The 21,992-nt window shown below is 34.7% G+C and overlaps 1 protein-coding gene across 2 annotated transcripts in view; it reads left to right on the top strand.

Annotated features, from left to right (window-relative positions):
- The window catches only part of Pgi (glucose-6-phosphate isomerase), a 565,311-nt gene continuing 543,319 nt past the window's right edge, over positions 1-21,992 (top strand). The window contains exons 1-10 of one of the 2 annotated variants that reach the window (XR_015072266.1): positions 1-222; positions 2,089-2,228; positions 3,396-3,564; positions 5,017-5,290; positions 5,966-6,078; positions 8,198-8,324; positions 9,426-9,679; positions 9,988-10,120; positions 10,289-10,430; positions 10,555-11,562. Coding sequence is in view for 1 of the 2 variants with exons in the window: in XM_085961196.1 (XP_085817322.1) it covers positions 92-222; positions 2,089-2,228; positions 3,396-3,564; positions 5,017-5,290; positions 5,966-6,078; positions 8,198-8,324; positions 9,426-9,679; positions 9,988-10,120; positions 10,289-10,430; positions 10,555-10,745 (1,674 nt within the window). In the remaining variant the exon portion in view is untranslated. Of the gene's footprint in view, positions 223-2,088; positions 2,229-3,395; positions 3,565-5,016; positions 5,291-5,965; positions 6,079-8,197; positions 8,325-9,425; positions 9,680-9,987; positions 10,121-10,288; positions 10,431-10,554; positions 15,737-21,992 lie in introns of those variants that run through there. The other variant, XM_085961196.1, reaches the window with a different exon arrangement.

Raw genomic sequence — 21,992 nt, 5'->3', positions numbered from 1 at the left:
GACTTTTAAAAACAACTGTCAAATACTTTGCGCAAGTTGAGTTTAGTTCGCCGCAAATTTAAGTCAGTCGACGATTGATAAGACATTCAAAATGGAAAATAAAGAATTTCTGACACAAGACGCCGCCTGGCAGAAGCTCAAGGAATACTACGATAAGAATGGCGCCAAACTCGACATTTCCCAGCTATTTCAACAAGACCCAGACCGGTTCAATAAATTCAGGTAAATAATAAAGAGAAAATCAAAACATTTCTATTGATACGGGTCTGATACTAGGCTTGGTTTGTGACCTACAGGCATCCTTGTCATAGCATGTCATTAACATTGTTCATTCCCTTGAACCACTTTTACTTTCGAAAATGAATATACAACTTTAATTTAAGTAGAAATTCGTAACAATATGCCAACTATAACATGCGAATTATTCGTATATTCTTTCAATTATTAATTACCAACCAAATTGAAAAATGAAAATAACGATTATTATTGTAAAAAGTCTTTTTTTAAATATATTTTTCTAAGGTATTTAGCTAAAACCTTAAAGCTACTTTATTAACTGGTTGATAGCTTTCCCATACTTTCTTTGTGATTTTTATTGTTCCCCTCTGGTTTATGCTGTAAAATAAAATTGTTTGAAGTTTAGACGTGTCCCTCCACCCCTTTCCATTTAGGAAACCCTGCTCCAGATGAATTGGTGAATGTTTTTATCTCGTAGTAATTCTCTCTCCGTCTTCCAATAATAAAGTTTCTTTCATGGTGTGCTACTTGAACTAAGCCTCTAGCAGCATAAATTGAATGAACCACGCACTCTGACCGCCTCCTTTGTACTCTGCGGAATTTGACTACATAATATTTTGATTAAGTAGGCGTTTAATCGAAAAAATTGACACGCACGCCGTTACCCCACCACTTCCTGTGGGCTTTTTGTCTCACTATTTCGGCAGGTACCACATTGAAGTTGATACAATATACTCAGCGGCAAATTTTAAAATTCAAATGGGTTTTTCAATATTTTTACGACAGAAAAAATTTGTTTTGATAAGGAGTAAAACCAACATTTTATACCAGATTTACCATTGAAATTAGGTACCTATAAGAAATATTTAAATGAAGTACAAATCTAAACATACACGATTTTAATAACAGTTACTGTTATTAAAACTACTGTAGTAGTTTTCCTTCGAGATTTTCTCATCATTTTTAATTAATTAAATTATTAATTTAATACATTAATTAAAAAATTAATTAAAATACAATATTCCAACATTTTTCAATCAATACTGTTTTTAATGAAGGTCAAAGCTCAGTACACTCCAAATGGGTTTTTTGTCCTATGACCGTTTATAATCATGAAAAGGTTATCTGTATAGCGTAGTGGCTAGTCCATAGCTATAATACGTTTGCCTGCTACAAATGTAGATTTAAAATATATAAGTTTTTATATACTTTTAAAGTGTTTATACATATCTTTGTATATAGGTCTGTACTAGGTTTGGGTATTTATGATATCTACACTACAATGCTCCAGAAAAATGTTAGCTGTGAATAATAGCCCTGTCTAGATTCATGGATTTTTTTATTTGCTAGATGAACGCATCACAGTGCATGCGTAGTGTGTGCATTGCCTGCATCAAACCAGTTTTTATATGGCTGTTTTTCGTGATGAAAATGCTAACGCACATAGCTTCGCCAGTGATGGATTTCTGTTCAACATCATATCAGTGTTGTAAACTGAATGATTCCGCGTAAAATGTATAAAAGTAAATTATACTATAACTTTTACATCTTTGTATACAATCGACATTATAAAAAGATTAAAAACACTGCTTCCCGTGAAAACTATTTGATGTGCAGGTGTAGACAGTTGATGCAGTGCGTTCCACACATTCAACCTAAAGCATGCGCAAAACTACTCAGTGGTGAAACCAGAATTAAAAAAGTTGAAATGAAGTGGAAGATGAAGTGATCGAATGTAGACATAGCTAATTGAATATATTTGGTTCTCTTGTCTCTTTATCCATATCCTTTCCATACATACCTTTTAGTTTAGTTTAGTAATAAATTTTAAAGATCCATTTTTGTTTTTAGTTTGACACTCAACACACCGAAAGACGGAGACATTTTGTTTGATTATTCAAAGAATAGAGTGAACGAAGATGCCTGTAATTTACTTCTCAATCTCGCCAAGAGCAGGGGAATCGAACAAGCTCGAGATGCCATGTTTTCGGGTAAATATAATTTGTTCATACTTATGTCACAATTAAATAATATAAATACCCTTTGGTCAATGTTTGGTCTAATTTTGTGCCACATGTGTGCCAGACATAAAATAAACCAGAAATTCAGATGGCATAGATTTGCTGGATACATGAAATCTTGCAAGAGGCGGTCATTCATCTCATATATTATTACGCTTAATGTGTTTAAAATCACGCATAAACTACATTTTTGTTGATTATTTTAGTCTATCACTTTTATTTATAAGCACCCGTGAGATTTTCTGATTGAGTTGCATGTATTTTTAAAGAAAGTGACGCTTAAAAATAGATTGATTGTTAAAAATTTAATTTTTATACCTGGCTGGTTCAACTGGCCTCTGAGAAAAATACATACTGCCTCATTATGATGGGATAGGAAAGATTTTATAAAATGAACTATCATTTTTTAATCTCTCAAATTTATTAAGACGGTACTTCAGTGAAACGTAAATAATTTTCAACTATAGGTGCGACGAAATTTTGGACTCGCTGGCAATCGGAGAGCGAAAGTAGAGCTGTGAATACGTCAATTTGTTTGATGGCGACGGGGGTATTAATTCTTAAATCATGTAAAGATGACTAAAAAACGTTACCCATTTATTTGAAAAAGAAAAGATGTCAATGAATATATTATTATTGTTAGATACTAATAGAACAATAAACAGAACATTAAATGGACGCATGTTGGAATCATATGACAAATTATATTTCGTTCGGCACGCGTCATTTGCACAATCCGCGCATTGCCTAGCCACGATCTTTTTAGACCATGCCTCAACTGAGGTATAGCCTTAAAAATACGTGACCAAAGCAGAAGTTTTAACAGCATGCCACCATTTTCATTTTTCTACAATGTATTCAGCTTCGACTACAAAAAATAATAACTGTACCATAGTTATTTAGTTTCACTGCAAATCTGCAACAGGCCCCTTCATTTTTTTTTTTATATCTCTGAAAATATGGACCGCAAGGAACCACAACAAGGTAGTTATATGTGGTAAATTGTGGCGCAGTATGTTTACTTGACTGCGAGTACTCTTTAGTAACTGCATTTTGGTGGTTGCTTGCTTTGTGTTATTAAATGTATACGAAACAAAAAAAGTAAGCTTCATTTTGATTCATTTACCTTATTCGCAGGTCAAAAGATCAATTTCACGGAAGGTCGATCCGTTTTGCACATTGCATTGAGAAATCGGAGTGGAAAACCAATTCTGGTCGATGGAAAAGACGTCATGCCCGACGTAAATGCTGTGTTGGCGCACATGAAGGAGTTCTCGGAGAAAGTAATTTCCGGCCAATGGAAAGGGTAAGCCAAGTGTCGTAATGATTTTTTGATGTTTTATTACGTAGTCTGGTATTTGTTTATACTATAAATATATCGCCAAGGAAAGCATGGGAGCCTCGTTGCTAGTTCGTATCATGTGGCTAATTCAAATTCACGTATTATTATTTCAATAATATATTGTGTTACCATCCAGAGCTATTAATGCATGGAATGTAAATGGTACTTACTAGAGTTTTCAGTGACACTTCAGATCAAGACTACTCTTAAAAGAAACTAAAATATAACTCTCATCAGGCTCGTACTGGCTTATGAATCCGAGTGCTCAACCTTATGACACGAAGCAGGAAATCTCTGAATGGAAGATATTGATGGAAGACACCGGTAGCGAAGTGTGGAGGTAGGCTGTTAAAATCCGCCATATATAGTGCACATTAAACTTTGTTAGGCGGCATACGTATTTGTTTTTATTGAACTAAGACTACAATTTACAGATGGTGTATGTTAGTTTTTAAAAATAAATGAAACCCGGCCTAAACCAAATCATAATAGTTTTGGTATATTTTGGGCGATATGACAAAATTGTGTACACTTCTTCATTCATACTTATTTGTTTTCGTTGGAATAAGAATACATACATATTTCACATATCGCTGGTTAATTTTTTTAAATTCATTAAGCCCTGTCTAAACCAAACTATAATAGATAAATAATATTATTTTATCTATAAAATATACAAAGTTATGTATGATTTAATTGCATAATTTTAGATATTTTATAGATAGACGAGTATTTTTTGACTATTATGTATTATGGCTTGGTTTTCGCAAGGTTTAATTGAATTTTAAAAACTAACCAACACCATCTATAAATTGTAGTATTATTTAAATGAAAACAAATATGTGTGACTGACAAAGTTTACTGTGCACTATTTATGGCGGATCTTAACAGCCGACCTCCATCCTTCGCCACTGGAAGGCACTCAAATCATCGAGAGACTCCTTTTCCTTTGGACCTTCAATAGATTTTCCCAAATGGAAAAAGCAGGGTCATGATACCTAAAGTGAGCTGATTGGACTGTGTAGAGAGAAACTTAGCATATCTGAAGCTAAGGCAGAAGATTGAATGGAGTGGAGAAATCCAAGATCTGTATAAGTTTCTAATTTCTAGCAAAATAGCTTGATTCAGAGCAAGGATTTAATCACTAATGGTCTGAATGAATGGCCAACTATTCCCTAAAATATGCCGTTATGGGTACACGTATCCCTAGCATTCACTGGACATGTCCTGCCCAAATTAGTCTCTTTATTAGATTAGATTAGGAGTTTTATGAAGGTGAAAAGTTTCAAATCCATGTACATGTGGTTATAACCTACAACTTATCATTTTGCTGAATATTCCTAAATGGTAATGCATCTTTAAAATTATTCTGATTACTTTTAGTCTGTAATATATTGGAAAATTCTTTTATTTCAGGTACACTGGGAAATCCATCACAGATGTAATAAACATCGGCATTGGTGGTTCAGATTTAGGTCCCTTAATGGTAACCGAGGCGTTAAAACCTTACGCTACCGGTCTTAAAGTCCACTTTGTCTCAAACATTGACGGCACACATATGGCCGAGACTCTGAAGAAATTGAACCCTGAAACCGCCTTGTTTATTATCGCATCCAAGACCTTTACCACACAAGAGACAATCACGAATGCCACGTCAGCGAAGGAATGGTTCGTCGCAGCTGCTAAGGATGTATGTTTATATTACCTAGTTATTTTAATTTATTTTTAGTGTTCGAATGATTCATTTGCATTTCTTTATAAAAAGTTGATTTTTAACTGCTCTTGATTTATATTTCAATAAAACTACTAAACCAAACTAAAACCAGTTGGTTTCATAAACTCATCAAGTTTGGGGGATGTACACTAGGAACCGAGAAGAGGGGAAAGAGCCATGGGAGACTTTCAGCCAGTAGTGGATAAATCAAGGCCCTGTACAATCAGGCCGTGACACGAAACTGTAAACTTCGATGTTAATACTAGTTAAAATGGTAAACTGTTTGTAGAAAGTGATTGTTGCATATTGAAATATGCATTATTATCGCATTGCATTCGAAGATAATCAATAACTAGCGCTACCATCGTAATACACAATTCAGTGCTATGTCCTGAATGTAGTTGGCCTTTGGATATACCCAGGCTGATAATGATGATGATTTTTCTACATTCGCGTCGCTAGAGGATTATGAATCTTTTCACACGTAGAACCTTAACATCTGGCTTAAAAAGTCCTGGCGACTTCAAGTTCAATCTCATCGTACACCACGTGTTCATCTGATATTAGCGTTGACATTTCTAACTCTCAATTATTCTATGGTGTAATCATGCTCAGAATAATAATTTCTTGTAATTTTAAACATGTTTTTAGGCGTCTGCAGTGGCCAAGCATTTCGTAGCCCTTTCGACCAACAATGAGAAGGTCACAGCCTTCGGTATCGACCCACAGAATATGTTCGGCTTCTGGGATTGGGTCGGAGGAAGGTAATTAATGTTATTTTTATTAGCATTTTTATTTTTTACCATATTGGATAGTCATTTAACATCACAAATCAATTATTACTGAAATTTTTTTTTTATTCTAGACTGAATAATACCTATATTACCTATACATTTAAAAATATGATTATTTTTTATTGAAAATTCTCTAAAGAAATCTTCGACTGAGTAGGACTCACTGCGTGACGGCTCTTACTTATTAACCGGTTCTATGCCTTTAGCGAGTTATCTCGCTCTATGAGGCCTTGATCGACAGGCCGCATATAAAAATTTTGTGAGTTTTCTCGTCCGACTTTAAACTCAGATTACTAGCCACTGTCAATTGATTTGGATAATCTAAAAATTTAAACACACAGTGACATCTGAATAATTATGAAATACTAAGCCACAAATTATTGGTATTACAGCGATTGTAGTAATAGCATGGCCCCCACAAGGGGAGGGCTGACAGGGCTCTAGCTTGGGGGCCCGGCGTGGTGGGTTAACCAGATAAGTGAGATAAACACACATCACACGTTGACCCTAATAGTAAAAAAGTCGCCGGCTACTTCAAATGCTAATGTTGATTATGGTATTAAAACATGTAGTTATGCAATGCAATTTTTGATGTGTGTCGATACTCGACAATTCAATATGTTCAAATATACTAAATACTCTTAATTTTACCTCGAACACCATTTGGAAAAAGTTACTGTAGAGCGCCATTCTGCCTTTAATCTTAGTGATAGGTAGGGGGGGGGGCTACCAAAGATCCTGGCATGGTAGCCCGCTTCAGGGTGTGGGGGTAAGACCGTCGCTCTACATTCTACATATTGTGTCATTAAAAATCTGCGGATACTGCCATAGTAATATTGTGATGCATAGATAACGTTAAGCTACCGATTCAAGATCAATCTGCGCCACCATGAATCTAGATGTTGCTAGTTTCTTACGTTGTAATTTTATTACTTACAGATTGAATAATAAATCAATTCACATCATTAGTGGCAATCGCTCTGTAGGTATTATGTTTGGAAAATTCTCATATCTAAATTATTTTGTGAAGGTCAATGTTAAATAATCACTTGGTATCGAATCTTCATGTCTATCATGGGTGATGCGTTTTGGACACGTGTCACGATAAGCAAAATTTCACGATCAATTGAAAAATAAAACAATTTAAAATATGAAAACGCGATATTAATACTTTGGATGCGGAAGACGCACCCGGCGCGTAATGACCAGGCGGCCGATCAATGTAATTAATGTGCATTTTAAAGGTGCTAATTAAAAAATCATTATCTACTCAGCAGCGAATGAGTTAATAAACTTATGAGTGAGTGTATGAGGAGAGGTATGGTTGCTTGACTCCAATGAATAAACAGATTGGCGTGTGAATTACAATCCCCTGACTTTTTTACTCCCTACTATTAAAATTGATTACAAATTTATAGGACGACTAGTATTTAATGTTACTGATTCTAAATTATAATAATTGATAATTACGAAGATCGTGGCTGAGATAAATGATGGCTCGACGGACGTTATTGCGTTGCAAGAGATTTGAATTGAATGTATTTTGGTAGGTAAAAATACCTCCGTTTTATATTGTTTAAATGCGTTAAGATAGGGCTGAGGTCAGCGCTTTCTTGAACGTGCTTGTGTAGCGGTCATTTGTCTCGCCATTGCCTGCGTCTTTCTTCCGAAAGAATTCGCTTACAAATGTGCAATGTGATTTGTGCCGTATTACAATGTAACAAGAACTCGCGAATTAAGCGATTCGATAAAAAATATTGCGGGCTAGCGTCTGAATCGAAGACTTTGTCTAGATGTCGAGAAAGGTGATTTTGATGAAGGGTACATACATTATATAGTTTACATTGTAAGTTCACTTAATGCTATGTAGGTATTACTTAAATAAACTAGTGATGTTTGAGATTCACGATGGGTAGCCACAAACTAAACAAAATAAACATCCTACACAAAATAAAAGTAATATAATATGTAACTTTGTAATAAACTGAAAAATTAACATTCATTTTACTCCACGTTCATATTTATATGTATTATGTAGAAAAGAATCAGTGGAATGTACGTACTTAGTTAATCTCTGATTGTTTCACAGGTATTCCCTTTGGTCAGCCATTGGTTTGTCAATTGCCCTGTATATCGGCTATGACAACTTTGAACAACTTTTAGAAGGAGCACACTTCATGGACAACCATTTCTGCACAGCTCCCCTCGTCAAAAACGTAAGTAAATTACATATTTTATTAATTTGCATGCCTTTGTTGTAGTCATGGGAAATGAGTCACTTAAATTTGAACATAGGTCTTCGCGTTAATTACATTTCATGTCTCGTTCAAGTCACGAAAAATAAAAATTCACATCGAGTGCATTCACGAAGTCTTATATGACTCGCTCCTATCGTCAGAGCGTTCACGAAAGACGTTGGCCGGATAATACATAGTTTTTAGCCATGACATCATGAATCAGTGCATAAAAGCTCGTTTGCGACTGGGCAGCCTCCTACTAGCATGTTTCAAGTCAGTCGTACACGTGCATGGATTTACTACTGACAGTGCGTATTATCGTGGCCATAACAAGAAAATGCACGACATGCATAACAAAAACACGTATTATTGTGGAAGTTGTAAAATTGCATGCATGGATCAAAAAAGTTCAGAAGCTTCTGAATTTTCATGCGACAGTTGCAACTTTTGCAATATCTGCGCCTGCGCCGTAGAACGATAGTGGCGAACCTGCCGGTAAAAATTCGAACTACACCACGCAAAGCATTTTGATGTTTACTATTTTTCACAACCAGTCACATAGCACCATAAAATGACAACAACGCATCTCACTTATGCTTGAATAATGAGTTTGGCGAGATAATCAGCACTTTTATGTGTTATAATCGTGATAGTTGAATTTACATATTAACGGTGCCAATAAATCTGTATGTACGGGCGCTGTAAATGAGGGATTTCTACTTTGTTGCCTAGTTAGAACAGCTTGCTTTACATGGCAGTGTGTTGAAGAGAAAGTTTTATATTTATTTAACCTCTTCTATGCCGCAATTAGTTAATTGGTAGTAATTAATGTAAGAATTGGTGTAATTACGGCGAATAAGTTCGCTTTCGATTTCGACATAAGATTTTAATTACATCTTAAATTGTCAAGGGATTAGGAAATGTTGGCTTGAAATTGAAAAGAGAATGAATTTACGAATAATTATGTCAGTGGTAATTAGCATTTGTAGAATTTATTTGACACGTAGTGCCATCTATTCTGCACTCTACCCCATTTGGTTCTATAAATTTGTAAATAATTAATAAATCACCTATTTCCAGGCGCCTGTAGTGTTAGCCCTCCTTGGCGTTTGGTACTCCAACTTCTACGGGTCAGAAACACACGCTTTGTTGCCATACGACCAGTACCTGCACCGTTTCGCCGCCTACTTCCAGCAGGGAGATATGGAGAGCAACGGCAAGTACGTGACACGCTCGGGAAAGAAGGCTGACTATTCGACCGGTCCCATCGTATGGGGAGAGCCAGGAACCAATGGACAGCATGCATTTTATCAGCTGATTCATCAAGGAACCAGGTACGTAAATATCCTTTGATACTATGGAAAATGAATGGCTAGGAAAATTAGTAGTAGAAATTTACTAGTGGGTCTACCTCTCTACCTGTTATATTAGTATTCTAGGATAGTGATGTTGAAGTTTTGATTTATTTATCACTGTTTCTCCAAATTATAGTTTAAATATTTAATTTGGGTGATCAAAAAAATCTTGAAGATATATTTTTTAGAAAATTTACTATTCTCTACGTAGGTAGGATGCAATATAATTATGATGATTTTTTTTTCACGTATCTAATATTATATTTTTTGTTTGATATGCCATATAGGTTGATCCCTTGCGATTTTATTGCACCAGCTCAAACCCACAATCCCATCGCTGGTGGAGTTCATCACAAAATCCTTCTCGCTAACTTCCTGGCCCAGACCGAAGCTTTGATGACCGGAAAGACCGAAGCACAGGTAAAATTTTGATTGTATCTTACAGCTGCAATACGAGCAAAGCCAAGCAATCTGTTACTTTAGTCCAAGTTTTTCCCAAGTTACTTTTTAATTATTTTGGTTCTGGTGGTTTGGTTCAGTATCATTGAATTATAGAACTTTGCTTATGTACCAACTAATTTTTTACAGGCTAAAGCAGAGTTGGAGAAATCTGGTATGTCAGCTGATGAACTTCAAAAGATTCTCCCGCACAAAGTATTCTTAGGAAACAGACCGACCAATTCCATTGTTGTCAAAAAGGTTACTCCGTTTACTCTCGGAGTTTTGATTGGTGAGTTTTTTCACATGTTTACATTATTCTCTATGTGAAGCTTTCGTCTTATTAATAACTTACATCAAATCAAATCTTTCTCATGCGAGTGGCTGATATTGAATTGAATACCTTTATATTACAGCAACTTACGAGCACAAGATATTCACTCAGGGAGTGATTTGGGACATCAACTCTTTCGACCAGTGGGGAGTGGAACTTGGAAAGCAACTTGCGAAAGCCATTGAACCTGAACTTCAGAACAATACTCCTGTTTCATCACACGATCCTTCCACTAACGGACTCATCAATTTCTTGAAGGCAAACTTTGCTTAAATAACCAGTCATCAGTTTGCAACATTAAGTCTACATGTAAAACTGTCATTCATTCGAAACAACTTACTGTCAACAAATATTTGGTATCTAGTTATTAAATGACCCAGTAAAAGTTAGGTACTATTTTTTGGTAGTCTATTTTAAAAATACTGGTTGATGTTGACGGATAGTTCTTACTTTGATTTATATTTCTTTAAATATTGAAAATGATATCCGAAATAAAAAAAACTCTGGTTGCATTCTATGAAGTTTACATAGGTACTTTTTTATAATCTTTAAATTACACATTATCATTGTGCTTTCAAAACTTTTTGTATAACTTTACTATACAGGAGAGGCAAAAACATCGTGATTTTTAGTGACTGCGTCCTTCTTTTTCTCTGGCACTATAGCCCAGCTGCCTTAGGCAGACACCTTCACTCTGCCCGGTTCACTGCTCCCTTTCTCCAGTCGATCACTTCTATCGTTTGCAAGTCTCTTTGTAGGCTAAGCCACTGAAGTCATGGTTTTTCCTTACTCCATTTTTCTTCCAAACCATTAAACGTGAATCACTTTGTCGGGGCTTGTTCACCTATTTATGTATTATGTGGATAAGATTGGGCCAAGGGTCTTTCGAAAGATTCTGTGGTTTTCAGAATCACTGACAGTTACTGTCCACATTCTCTGATCTGTAGCATAAATACTGGCTTCAGTAGTGTTTTATGTAGGCAGACTTTTGTGTTTCTTATAATCTGGAGGATTTACAGTGCTTATAATGGCACTTGTTATCGCTTACTATCTTCCTTTTGATTTCGTAGCGTATGTTGTTATTTGACCTGTGATCCGAGATTAATAAACTCATCAACTGTCTCGATGCATTCATTGTTTAGTGTGAGGTGGCCTTGTAGTGACGTTGATTTGGTGAATGGGATAAATATGCTTTATTTGCATACAATTTGCATTTATGTGTTAATGTTCACCATGTTTTTTGTGTCATATGTACAGATTAACAAAAAAACACATACAATGCCAATTATCAAGCTGCAGCAATAATATATTTTCCTTTTATAAAATAATTGATAATTATGTTATGTAGGTACCTAATGTTATTTGTTTTACTTCTTCATATTGCAAAAATAGTGCATTGTTTATAAAAATCCTTGAAAAATACTCTAAAATATATCAGTTTTTTAATTCATCATTCTTTATAATATCATTATTGTCATCAGCCAGCTGCCTCTAGGTCTACCTTGCGGACATTTTGTACCTTTTGGATACCACTGGATGACTAGATTTGTCCAGCTGAACAAATCTTTAAAATATGTGTTATATATTATCATATTCTTTTATATATATTAAGTTTTCTGATTAGTGGCTGATTCATTCAAACATAACAATTTACTATCTTCTTGATTTTAAAATCATCTTAATTTTTCTTCAATTCCTTTACCAATCTTCCACTCCTGTTTCCTTCAAATCCGTCTAGTGCTGCGGCATCCACATTACAGTAATTGACTTTCATTTTGATGTTGTCCATTTGATTTTGGCGCGATTAAGGTCTTCATTTTTTAGGCCAATTGCATTATCCAAGGAATTCATCCTCGTTATTTGACCGTAGTTTTATCTGGCGCCCACTGTGCTTTAAAGATTACCATGATCTGCACATGATCAGTGAGCAGGCTCAAATATACATGCCATTTTCAATGAACATGTCTATTGACCAACAACCAATCCTTGTATGAAAGTCTGTTAATGTATCTTCACACTATATTGATATGCTTTATTTTGTGAAGGATAGATAGGTGATAATTTACCTTAATTTTTCTATTAAAACCCAATCTTTGTGGATTTCTTTTTAATATACTCTATCTCTATTCTGGTTTATTCTTAAAATTAATTATTATAATTTTTCTATTTATTAAATAAGTATTTAAAATAACATATTGCATAATTTGCTGTCATAATAATGTATAAATATAAAAATGCAAATCGTTAAAAAATAAGGATATCCTGTGATTCGATTCTTGACTGAAAATTAATAATTTTGAAAATTTATTATTGTCTATGGACTTGTTATAATCATAGTTTTTATTGTCTAAATTTAATAATCAATAAAAGGCATAAACGGATATGACAGAGTATTTTAATAATATTGTAATAAATAGTAGAATATTGGTGCAATAATAAAGTGAAATTTATTAAAAATGTATTTTACAAGCAATTTAAATGGATCATTCATTCTGTGAAAAGGATTTCTTTATGATATTAATTTCATGTTATGTAATATAAAAATATTTTATTGTATGATTATGCTGACTTTGGTGCATTTAATTAAAATACGGGGTAGTTCCATTAAAGTTATTTTCTTTTCAATGTTTTTCCCTGTTTATTATTTATTCATATAACTTTTGAATCTTAAAAATGAATTATTAAAACTCATGTTGTTTTTATTTCTTAGAACTCTAGCCTGGAATATATCTGTGCATAACAGACTGTCACTTGTGGTTGCAACCAGCGGCAGCCAGACGCTGAAATTTTCAAACACCATGTAATTTTCAGTAACAGGCTTCCGATATCATCCAGCATGCATACCTAATGTGCCCTGTCGCTGCTCCTGCTGCACAATTTCACTCCGACCTGTGCCTCAATACTTACCACTGTGACCAACCGGTGAACACTTGGACTGCGGCTGCAAGTAGCTAAGCATGCAACGTATGGTAGCCACTGGTGGTTATTGCTCAATTACAACTGGGTTGTATCTGCGCTAAGCCTCAGGAATTACGAAATGGCTATGTCTGAGCGTATTTTAGGTTATGCAGTTTCATTTAGTTATGTTCAATCAATCAATCTAATAGAACATTGATTATCCGGATTTCTATTATGATTATGAGTTTTGAATGATTACAATAATTATACAAAATGAAATTTAAAAAAAATTAGTAAAAAAGGGTTTTGTATTCGATTTCGATTATCCCGACTATCTATTCTAAATCTGTAATTATTCTGGGGAGTTGAGGTTCTCTACTGACTGTATGTCCTTAAAAAAAGGCTTAATAAAACTCACTTATCAAGGAAATTTATCTTTGGATCGTTCTGACTAGGGAATCCAATCCCGAGCCAAAATTCTGATCCCGGGATTTCGGGATTACAATTTGACTATCCCGGGATCCCGGGATTGGTATTTTTTTTCATTGTTAATATAAAAAATTTATATTTACAAATAACATTGATAAAATCGGTCAAAAATAAATCTAGTACTTATAATTTATTCTATTTATGACATTTATATTGTATACACAAGTTGGAAATACACAAGTTTAATGGAGTAAATAATATTGTAATATAATTAATAATGTGAATTTAATATGAGATTGCTGTTTCTGATATTAAAGACATAATGAATGGATTAGTGAGATTTAAAATAGTAAAGCAAATAATCATGGAGTACTTATGGCCTTTCCGCTTCATAAATCTAATTAGTCAGCCAAATATGGAACTGCCGTAAAACGTATGATATCATGGTGGAATTACTTTGTTAAAAGTGCGAAGCATTGTTTTTTTCCAATCTTTCTCATTTTTAATAATTATTGTGAAAAAATAAAATGAATCGGCTACCTACACATGGGTATAAATCAAACTTCATTCAAACTCAGTTTATTTATAATGTAGTTATTTTTTGACGACGGCCGCGTGGATTAAGCGCCGGTCTATAGTGTTGAGGGTCCCAGGTTTGAATCCTGGGTCTGGCAAGTTCACATATTGTTTTTCAATTTGTGCATGGGTCAAAGTATGTTCCTAATAGGTTGAGCAAGTGGCTGACATCCATTTCACGTAAAAATAAAATCTGTTAATACAAACGGGTGCCGGACGAAATCCCGAAAGCCGGCCATTCGGGATTTCAGCGTTCGAGTTTTCGGTTTCCGGGATTTCGGCTTTCGGGATTTAGGTTTTCAGGATTTCGGCCATTCGGGATTCGGCCATTCGGGATTTCAGCATTCGGGATTTCGGCCTTCGGGATTCCGGCCTTCGTGATATCGACCCAAATCCATACAAACCTCCACTCTGTGGAGGCCCATAATATGATCCTATCAGGATCGGACATGGTCGGAAAAAAATATATATATATAGATTATATTGTGATCGCCAGGGACCTGGTATTATCGAGGGACAAAGGTTTTTTGATTGATTTTTAGATTTTCCCGCTGATATACCATGCTGGCCGCCATCTGGTATTCTTGGGCAAAAGACGCCATCTTGGTAAAATGGCGACCAAAAACAGTTTTCGTCATCCTCACAGAATTTCTTTTCTTAACTCTGTCAATTTTTATGTTAGAGACCTGAAACTTTTACAGGATATGTACAAAAAATTAAATTTAAAAAGCTAATAAAACTTAAAACTCTATTTTAAGACTTATATCGGTTTTCCGGGGTAGGTACGTCGAAATGTATCTTACATACATATTTTTGGTAAGTGAAACGGTTTTACCACAATTTGAAAGATTAATGTTATAATTAGTTGTCTTCTCGTTTTATTGGCTGGTACCCATAGCTAAAATAAAGCAAACAACCCTTTTTGATTCTTTATATCAGTACTAATCAGTTTCGGTTCCATGACAAAACAGAACACGACAAAACAGAACAGTGACAAAACAGAACAAAGATAAATATATCTATGACCTTTCAGGAAAAATATAAATTTAATATTGAAATTGCCATATCTCTATTATGTTGATAGATTTTTAGTAGCAGAGATTTTCAAAACGCCATAATAAAACAAATTATATGCCTAATTTCTGCATCATTAATCGCTAGAAAGCCTCAAATAAACTTAACTCGGTGTTGCCGGCAAGCTTAGGATGAGTTTGGGTCGAAATTCCGTAGGCCGAAATCCCGAATGCTGAAATCCCGAATGGCCGAAATCCCGAATGGCTAAAATCCCGAAAGCCAAAATCCCAAAAGCCGAAATCCCGAAGGCCGAAATCCCGAATGCTGAAATCCCGATTGGCCGAAATCCCGAAAAATAATTTTATATAATTTTTAAATATTAAATATTTATATATAAGTATATGTATTTCGTTTAAAATTTAATTAATAAATTGATTCCACAAAAATTAATGTTTCATTTTTCCCCTGGCTGTTCTATTGTGTCGTGTTTTGTTTTGTCTTGTTCTGTTTTGTCCGGTCACCTCAGTTTCAATGAACTGCTAGATGAAGACCTCAAGCTCAATCTATCATTCCCTGTTCGTTCCACGTAATTCCACCGAACCTTCATATTTCGTTATTCTTATTCTCGGGTACCACTGAATCATCGAATTTGTCCAATTACCACCCTGCCCACGAGCTATTTGTCCAGCCCATCTCCATTTAAGGGTTTTGGCATACATAGATACCTCATTAAGTGCGTCGAATATTCTCTGAATAACCTCTTCCAAATATCACTTAAAAAAACTTTACCAAATTTAATTACAATCTTAACATTAATAATTATCGTTTCTGCTCTTGCCCTTCAATATACATATTATTATATTATTAGTTTACGCAATTGACTTTGAATTACAAAAATGTGTCTCGGGTATGTTGCCACCCCTTGTATTATGCGCCCCCAACCCTGTCCGGAAACTTGCACGTATGCAGTCCGTGAAATGTTGTATCGGAAATATATGGCCGTATATTAAAGACCGTCCAACCTCTTTGGGTCGTATAGTACTGACATAAAATTCATATCTAAATACAGCACGGTTCTTGTCGGTTTACACTTTACGGGAAGCCAGCAGCAAACAAATTTCGAAAACAGCCGCCATACTGGATTATTTGTTAGGTTAGGTTAGGTTAGGATTTCATTCTTAAATTCATGAATTTTGCCTAAATCAGCTATGAAAATTGAATTAATGTTCATATTTAATCTAATAAAATTGGAGACCGTATATTATACAATTCCCTACAACTACTATCTTAGATTAAATTAATTTACCAAGAGTCAATATTCGTCCTCACATTTTCTCACTTTTATACATTCATACATATAAAACCGATTTAGGTTACAATTGTCCGGTGGCTCGACTCTGCAGAACCTTGAATCTTCACAGTGATCGAGTGGATCTGTTTTGTTCTCTTGCCTCTTTCAAATTTAGTTGCTCCAAAATTCACGACTAATTGTATCTGGACGACTGCTTATTTTTATTGTATTTTTTAAATTGCATTTTTCTTTTCTTGCAATGCCTGTCTTGTACTTATATTATACTTTTTATTAGGTTTTTTTGTTTTTTTTTCTGTCTATTTTTCTTTACCGATTTTCAATAACTCTCCAATTATATTCATTACAGCTGTACATAATATTTTTGATCTAATTTAATTTGATTTATTATGCTTTTTGTGTCCGCCTGTTATTGGAACCATCACATATTATTTTTTTCTATATTATATTCATATTTTTATCCTCTGTGATCGATCCTGTTGGTTGAACTTAATAAATTTAAAAAAAATCTCTTTCCGATAAGAAAGCTCACGGCAAACTGTGCCTCGGTGAAATGTTTTACGTATAATTTACATGTAACCGCCCCCAACACCCCCGATTGGTGTGGGCCTACTCCAAAACTGTCTCCAGGGTTCCACGTACATAAAACCGCCACTGCCGGTCGGCCAAAAGTGAATTTCCGGTTGCGGTCGTGAAAATTAGCTATGAATAGACAACTCAATTTCCGATAGACTCAGCGCATCGAGTCCTACGAGAATTGAAAATACCGCTACTTATACTAATAGACTAATATTGGCGTGTGGCATATTAATCATTATCGCTGTTTCGATTTTATTTTGAACATTATTTCAGATTTACCATCAAGAAGCAAAATAATATTTTTGTTATCGCGATTTCTTCGCGAAGTATATGGGTGTGGAACCTTTTCATGTTATCGCATTAATTTAGCTATAACCCGAAAAGGCTGCATTCAAGAAACTTTAATTTATTATGTGCACTTCAATATTTATAATGTTATTTTGTAAATAAAATCTAACTTGGTAGGCATCGGTGGCAAAGGGGATAAGATTCGACATATTATTATAATATAGTTCACACTAAACTTTATCAGTCATACTCACGGCTCCCACAAGGCCTGTTTGTTAATGCACAGTAGTTGGCGCGATACCAGTGGTTATACGGGTTCAAATCCCGTTGAGCATCGTATTTTTTTCAAATATGATTTTTTCTAGTGGTAAGTACCTATATCTGAGGTGTTTTCAAATTAAGTATGTTCAATAAATGAAATGAAATAAACATTCTCAAAATCGTGTGAATTATTCGTCGAATAAAAGAAACGGTTCATTAAAAAATGTAGTAGACGTTATAACTAAAATATTTAGCGAGAGCCGGGCGTCGGTTAGTAATTAAGGTAATTAATATTCTTTGACTTATTACACAAAAACCGATAGTCAATAATAGCGAAATTTGATAAGCATTTCATGTATGACCTACTAGTTTAAATTGTCATAGTTAGATAGGAGGCTCGTAGCATAATTGGTTAATGCACAGTTGGCGCGATACCAGTGGTTATACGGGTTCAAATCCCGTCGAGCAAGGCATTTTTTTTTAAATATGATTTTTCTAGTGGATCTGAGGTGTTTTAACTGTCCGTAACTGCAAAATGGTACTTTTCAGTAGTACGATTTTAATAAATTTTAATGACACCACAACGTTAATTTGTAATGCTGAAAACGTAATTTTTTAGATCACTGATATATGAAGCGCCTATTTTCAAAAGCCCCTAAAACGATTTTAGGCAGTTTTGAGAATAATGAGAAAAAATCATATCAATTAAATCTGTGAACTTTGTATTTACTTTTTAATTCGTTACATTTTGGCTTTCCATTTTAGGGGTATTTGAAAAGCACACCCAACCATTTTAGCGGGTTTTGAAATTTACCCTAATTTTTGATCATACGTATTGACGGTTTTTGGCATTTTTTTAAGTTTAATCTTAGACCATCATATATGACATAGGTAACAAAAATATCCATCTAAATACATATCTAACTCAAAAATGTTCAAAAACCGTTTTAGGGGCTTTTGAAACTAGGCGCTTCGTATATAGGTATTGATTGAATTTTTGTTTTTTTTCGATTATCATTGTTTATTATCTTTAAAATTATTTAATAAAATGCAATCAGGTCAAAATAGCAAAAACGCAGTTACGGCCTTTTACGTAGGAGGTGTCGGTATGTACAATACTATAATATTCATTTTCGTGATGACACTACTTACATTCACGTGTATGTACCATATATTATCTTTAGGACTTATATATAATGTAAATTATATATGAATATGTATTCGATTTAGAGGTCGCAGTTCATAGAATTGCAAATTTCTTATGTAGGTATGTATATGGGTTTGAGTCATCAAAATTCAACTTTTTTGTTCTATAAAGTATCTAAGAAGAATTAATTTATCCAAGTGTTCTAACAAGATCAAATTCTTGTAAAACCTTTTGTATTTTGTAAGAGAAAAGGTTTACAATAGAAACGTCATGGATTGTCAACGTTTTAAGTATATATGATACATATAAGTATATATCATACCTCATACCTATATCATTGCTTCCTACGACAATTTTTGCATAAAAATAGTATATTAAGTTAATTAGGTGCTATTTTAATTAGTGATTCAAAATGTGTACTTGCATCACAATGGGGACTCTTTTCTGTCTGATTTGAGTTACTCTATCTCTACCCTCCATGTATATGCAGTTCGTGCACGGCCACATTCCATTACGCTATAAACATGTCAGAATGAAAAGATTTTAGTGCCACACTTCCTTGTCCCGAAGCGATGCTACGTGGGACTGATGCAGCAACCATGCACCTTAGTGCTTAAAGAAAGAGTTTTAGAAAATAAAAACAACCTTGACTCTGCCGTCATTTATCTTTAATGACATGAAGTGTCCTCTGTACCCGTGTACTGAAACTCTGCCGAAACGGAGGAGTCAGGAGTTGAAAGTGATGAATCTTAGGAGGGATCGGAATTGTTCCGTCCTTCATTATGACGCAGCAAATTTTTCAAATGCCTCAAAGTTGGCCTTGGTTGATTATTATCAAGTCGGCGTGGCTAATCGGGCCCATGTGTGGACGGACCCTGGCAAACAGGTCCGCTCGGACGGATCACATCAGCGAGCAGTACAGAGTCTTGATGGTCGTGCCCGCACGTGGAAGCGAAAACCGTGCAGCTTGACTGCGAAGTCACCATGGCCGGTCAGGAACTGGCTTAACCAGTGTGTTGATCTTAGTTATCTCATCATATGAAGCATGCAGGGCACATCTTGAAAAAACAGACACGTTTTGGTCAATAAGGATGTTGAATGCTATATTACCAGACCTTGTCTTAGGGCAATTGGACCGATTGGGCCCAACCGGGTCTAGCATTCTGAGGGGTCTCACAATAAAAAAAATAAAAAAATAATGTCACTTGGTACATCAAAGTTAGTTTTTTTTTAAAATTTCAATAAAATATTTGAGAAAAGTATTAAACGTTACGCGGAGCCATTGTGTACTAGAATCACAGAATTCTCGGGAAAATAAAGAGCGAGATGTTTGTATCTATAACACTAAATTTATTTAGGACCACTATTAAAACATTAAAATTTGCTCTCTGGCATCATTGAAGATGAATAAAAACGGCTATTAGTTCGATTTCTTACAATTTTATTTGTTAATTTAAAATGCTTCTGAAGAGGCTAGGAGTATAAATTCTGAACAATTAACCGATTAAAAGATAAGAGAAATATCAAATTGATTAGATAAACGGTTTTGTTATATTTTTAAGATGTTCAATAAATTGATAAAATAAATCATGGTTATTTTTATAATATGTTGTTTTTCAAGTAAACTAGTCACACTGAAAAGCAACTTCCTACTGCCCGACAACAAGATCTCGTCGATAACAGGAAGTCGCTGTAGTCGCATATAGAAGACTTCTCAGTGACGTACCTATCATGGCGGCAACGCGTGTTTAAAAAAGGTATTAGTTATCTTTTTAGATGCGACTCCTTTTCTTCTTCGCAATAAACCAAAAGTTTACTAATAATAATTCTAACGTCACCCCTGATCGTTTTAGACATAGTTTTATTATAAAAAGTATCAAATTACGTAAATTAGTAGATTCGTACACCACGGAAGCGTAAAATGAAATGATAATTTTGGGGCGTTCCTAATTTGAAAACGAAAGTGCGATTAACTGCACAGGGGCTTGTTAGTCACAGTTTTAATACGTGGATAAGAAGTTCTTTTACGACAATACTACCTAGAACCTCGCGGTCATACTCTAATCGGACCTGGCACTTGCCATGACTTTGGATATTCCTAGGCCAGTCAGTGGTTGGCAAACTACGGCTCGCGAGCCACATGTGGCTCTTTGGCTCCTTGGGTGTGGCTCTGCTACAAATGACCACATACGGGCTAAAACAGTGAAAAATAGAACAGTCAAAATGTCTTCGAATATAACCAACCAGCAAGTCGAAGATCTTAAATTGGTTTCAGCTTTATCAATAGCAGTTAACGAGTCTTGTGACATAAATGATACAGCACAAGTTTCACGTTTTGTACGATTTATATTTTCATCTACAGGTCCTAAAGAAGAACTTGTAGGATTATTGCCACTCAAATATCAAACACGTGGAGAGGATATTGCAAATGCTGTAATTGAGTGTATGGAAAACATCATATTCCACTCGTTAAAATTGTGTCAATTTCAACAGACGGAGCGTTAAGTATGACCTGCGTAAAAAAAGGGGTTGTTGCTATTTTGAAAGAAAAAAAAATCACGAGATACTTGCTTGCAAGATAAAGCTTATGGATAAAGAATTATGGAGCTCTAAATTTGAACATCTCTGTGCTGATATGGAAACATTGTAGAAAAACAAATGTGAACATGTTTACAGCACAAGTTTAGTAGTCTGCTTTGAAAGACCTGGAGATGGAAGACATAATGATTTTTAATACCTGGAATAGTATTTCTGACTCATATGATCATTTGAAAAAACTAGTGTTTGCTGTTCTTTCCCTTTCCGGTTCTACATATTCATGCGAACAATCTTTCTCAAGCATGAACCTTATCAAGAGTAAATTGAGAAGTCGTTTTATTGATGAGAACCTGGAATCGTGCCTAAAATTAAAAACAACAACATACAAACCTGACTTACGCAAACTTTTCAAGTAGATGCAAGGCCATTGTTCACATTAAGTGTTTGTCATTCATTGTCATAATTTAATTTTATGAATACC

Source organism: Rhyacophila brunnea, unplaced genomic scaffold, assembly GCF_057557595.1.
Source record: "Rhyacophila brunnea isolate RB1 unplaced genomic scaffold, BYU_Rbru_1.0 scaffold_12, whole genome shotgun sequence".
Taxonomy (NCBI): domain Eukaryota; kingdom Metazoa; phylum Arthropoda; class Insecta; order Trichoptera; family Rhyacophilidae; genus Rhyacophila; species Rhyacophila brunnea.
The sequence above is the reverse complement of the archived record's forward strand: the minus strand, read 5'-3'. Positions and strand labels throughout refer to the sequence as shown.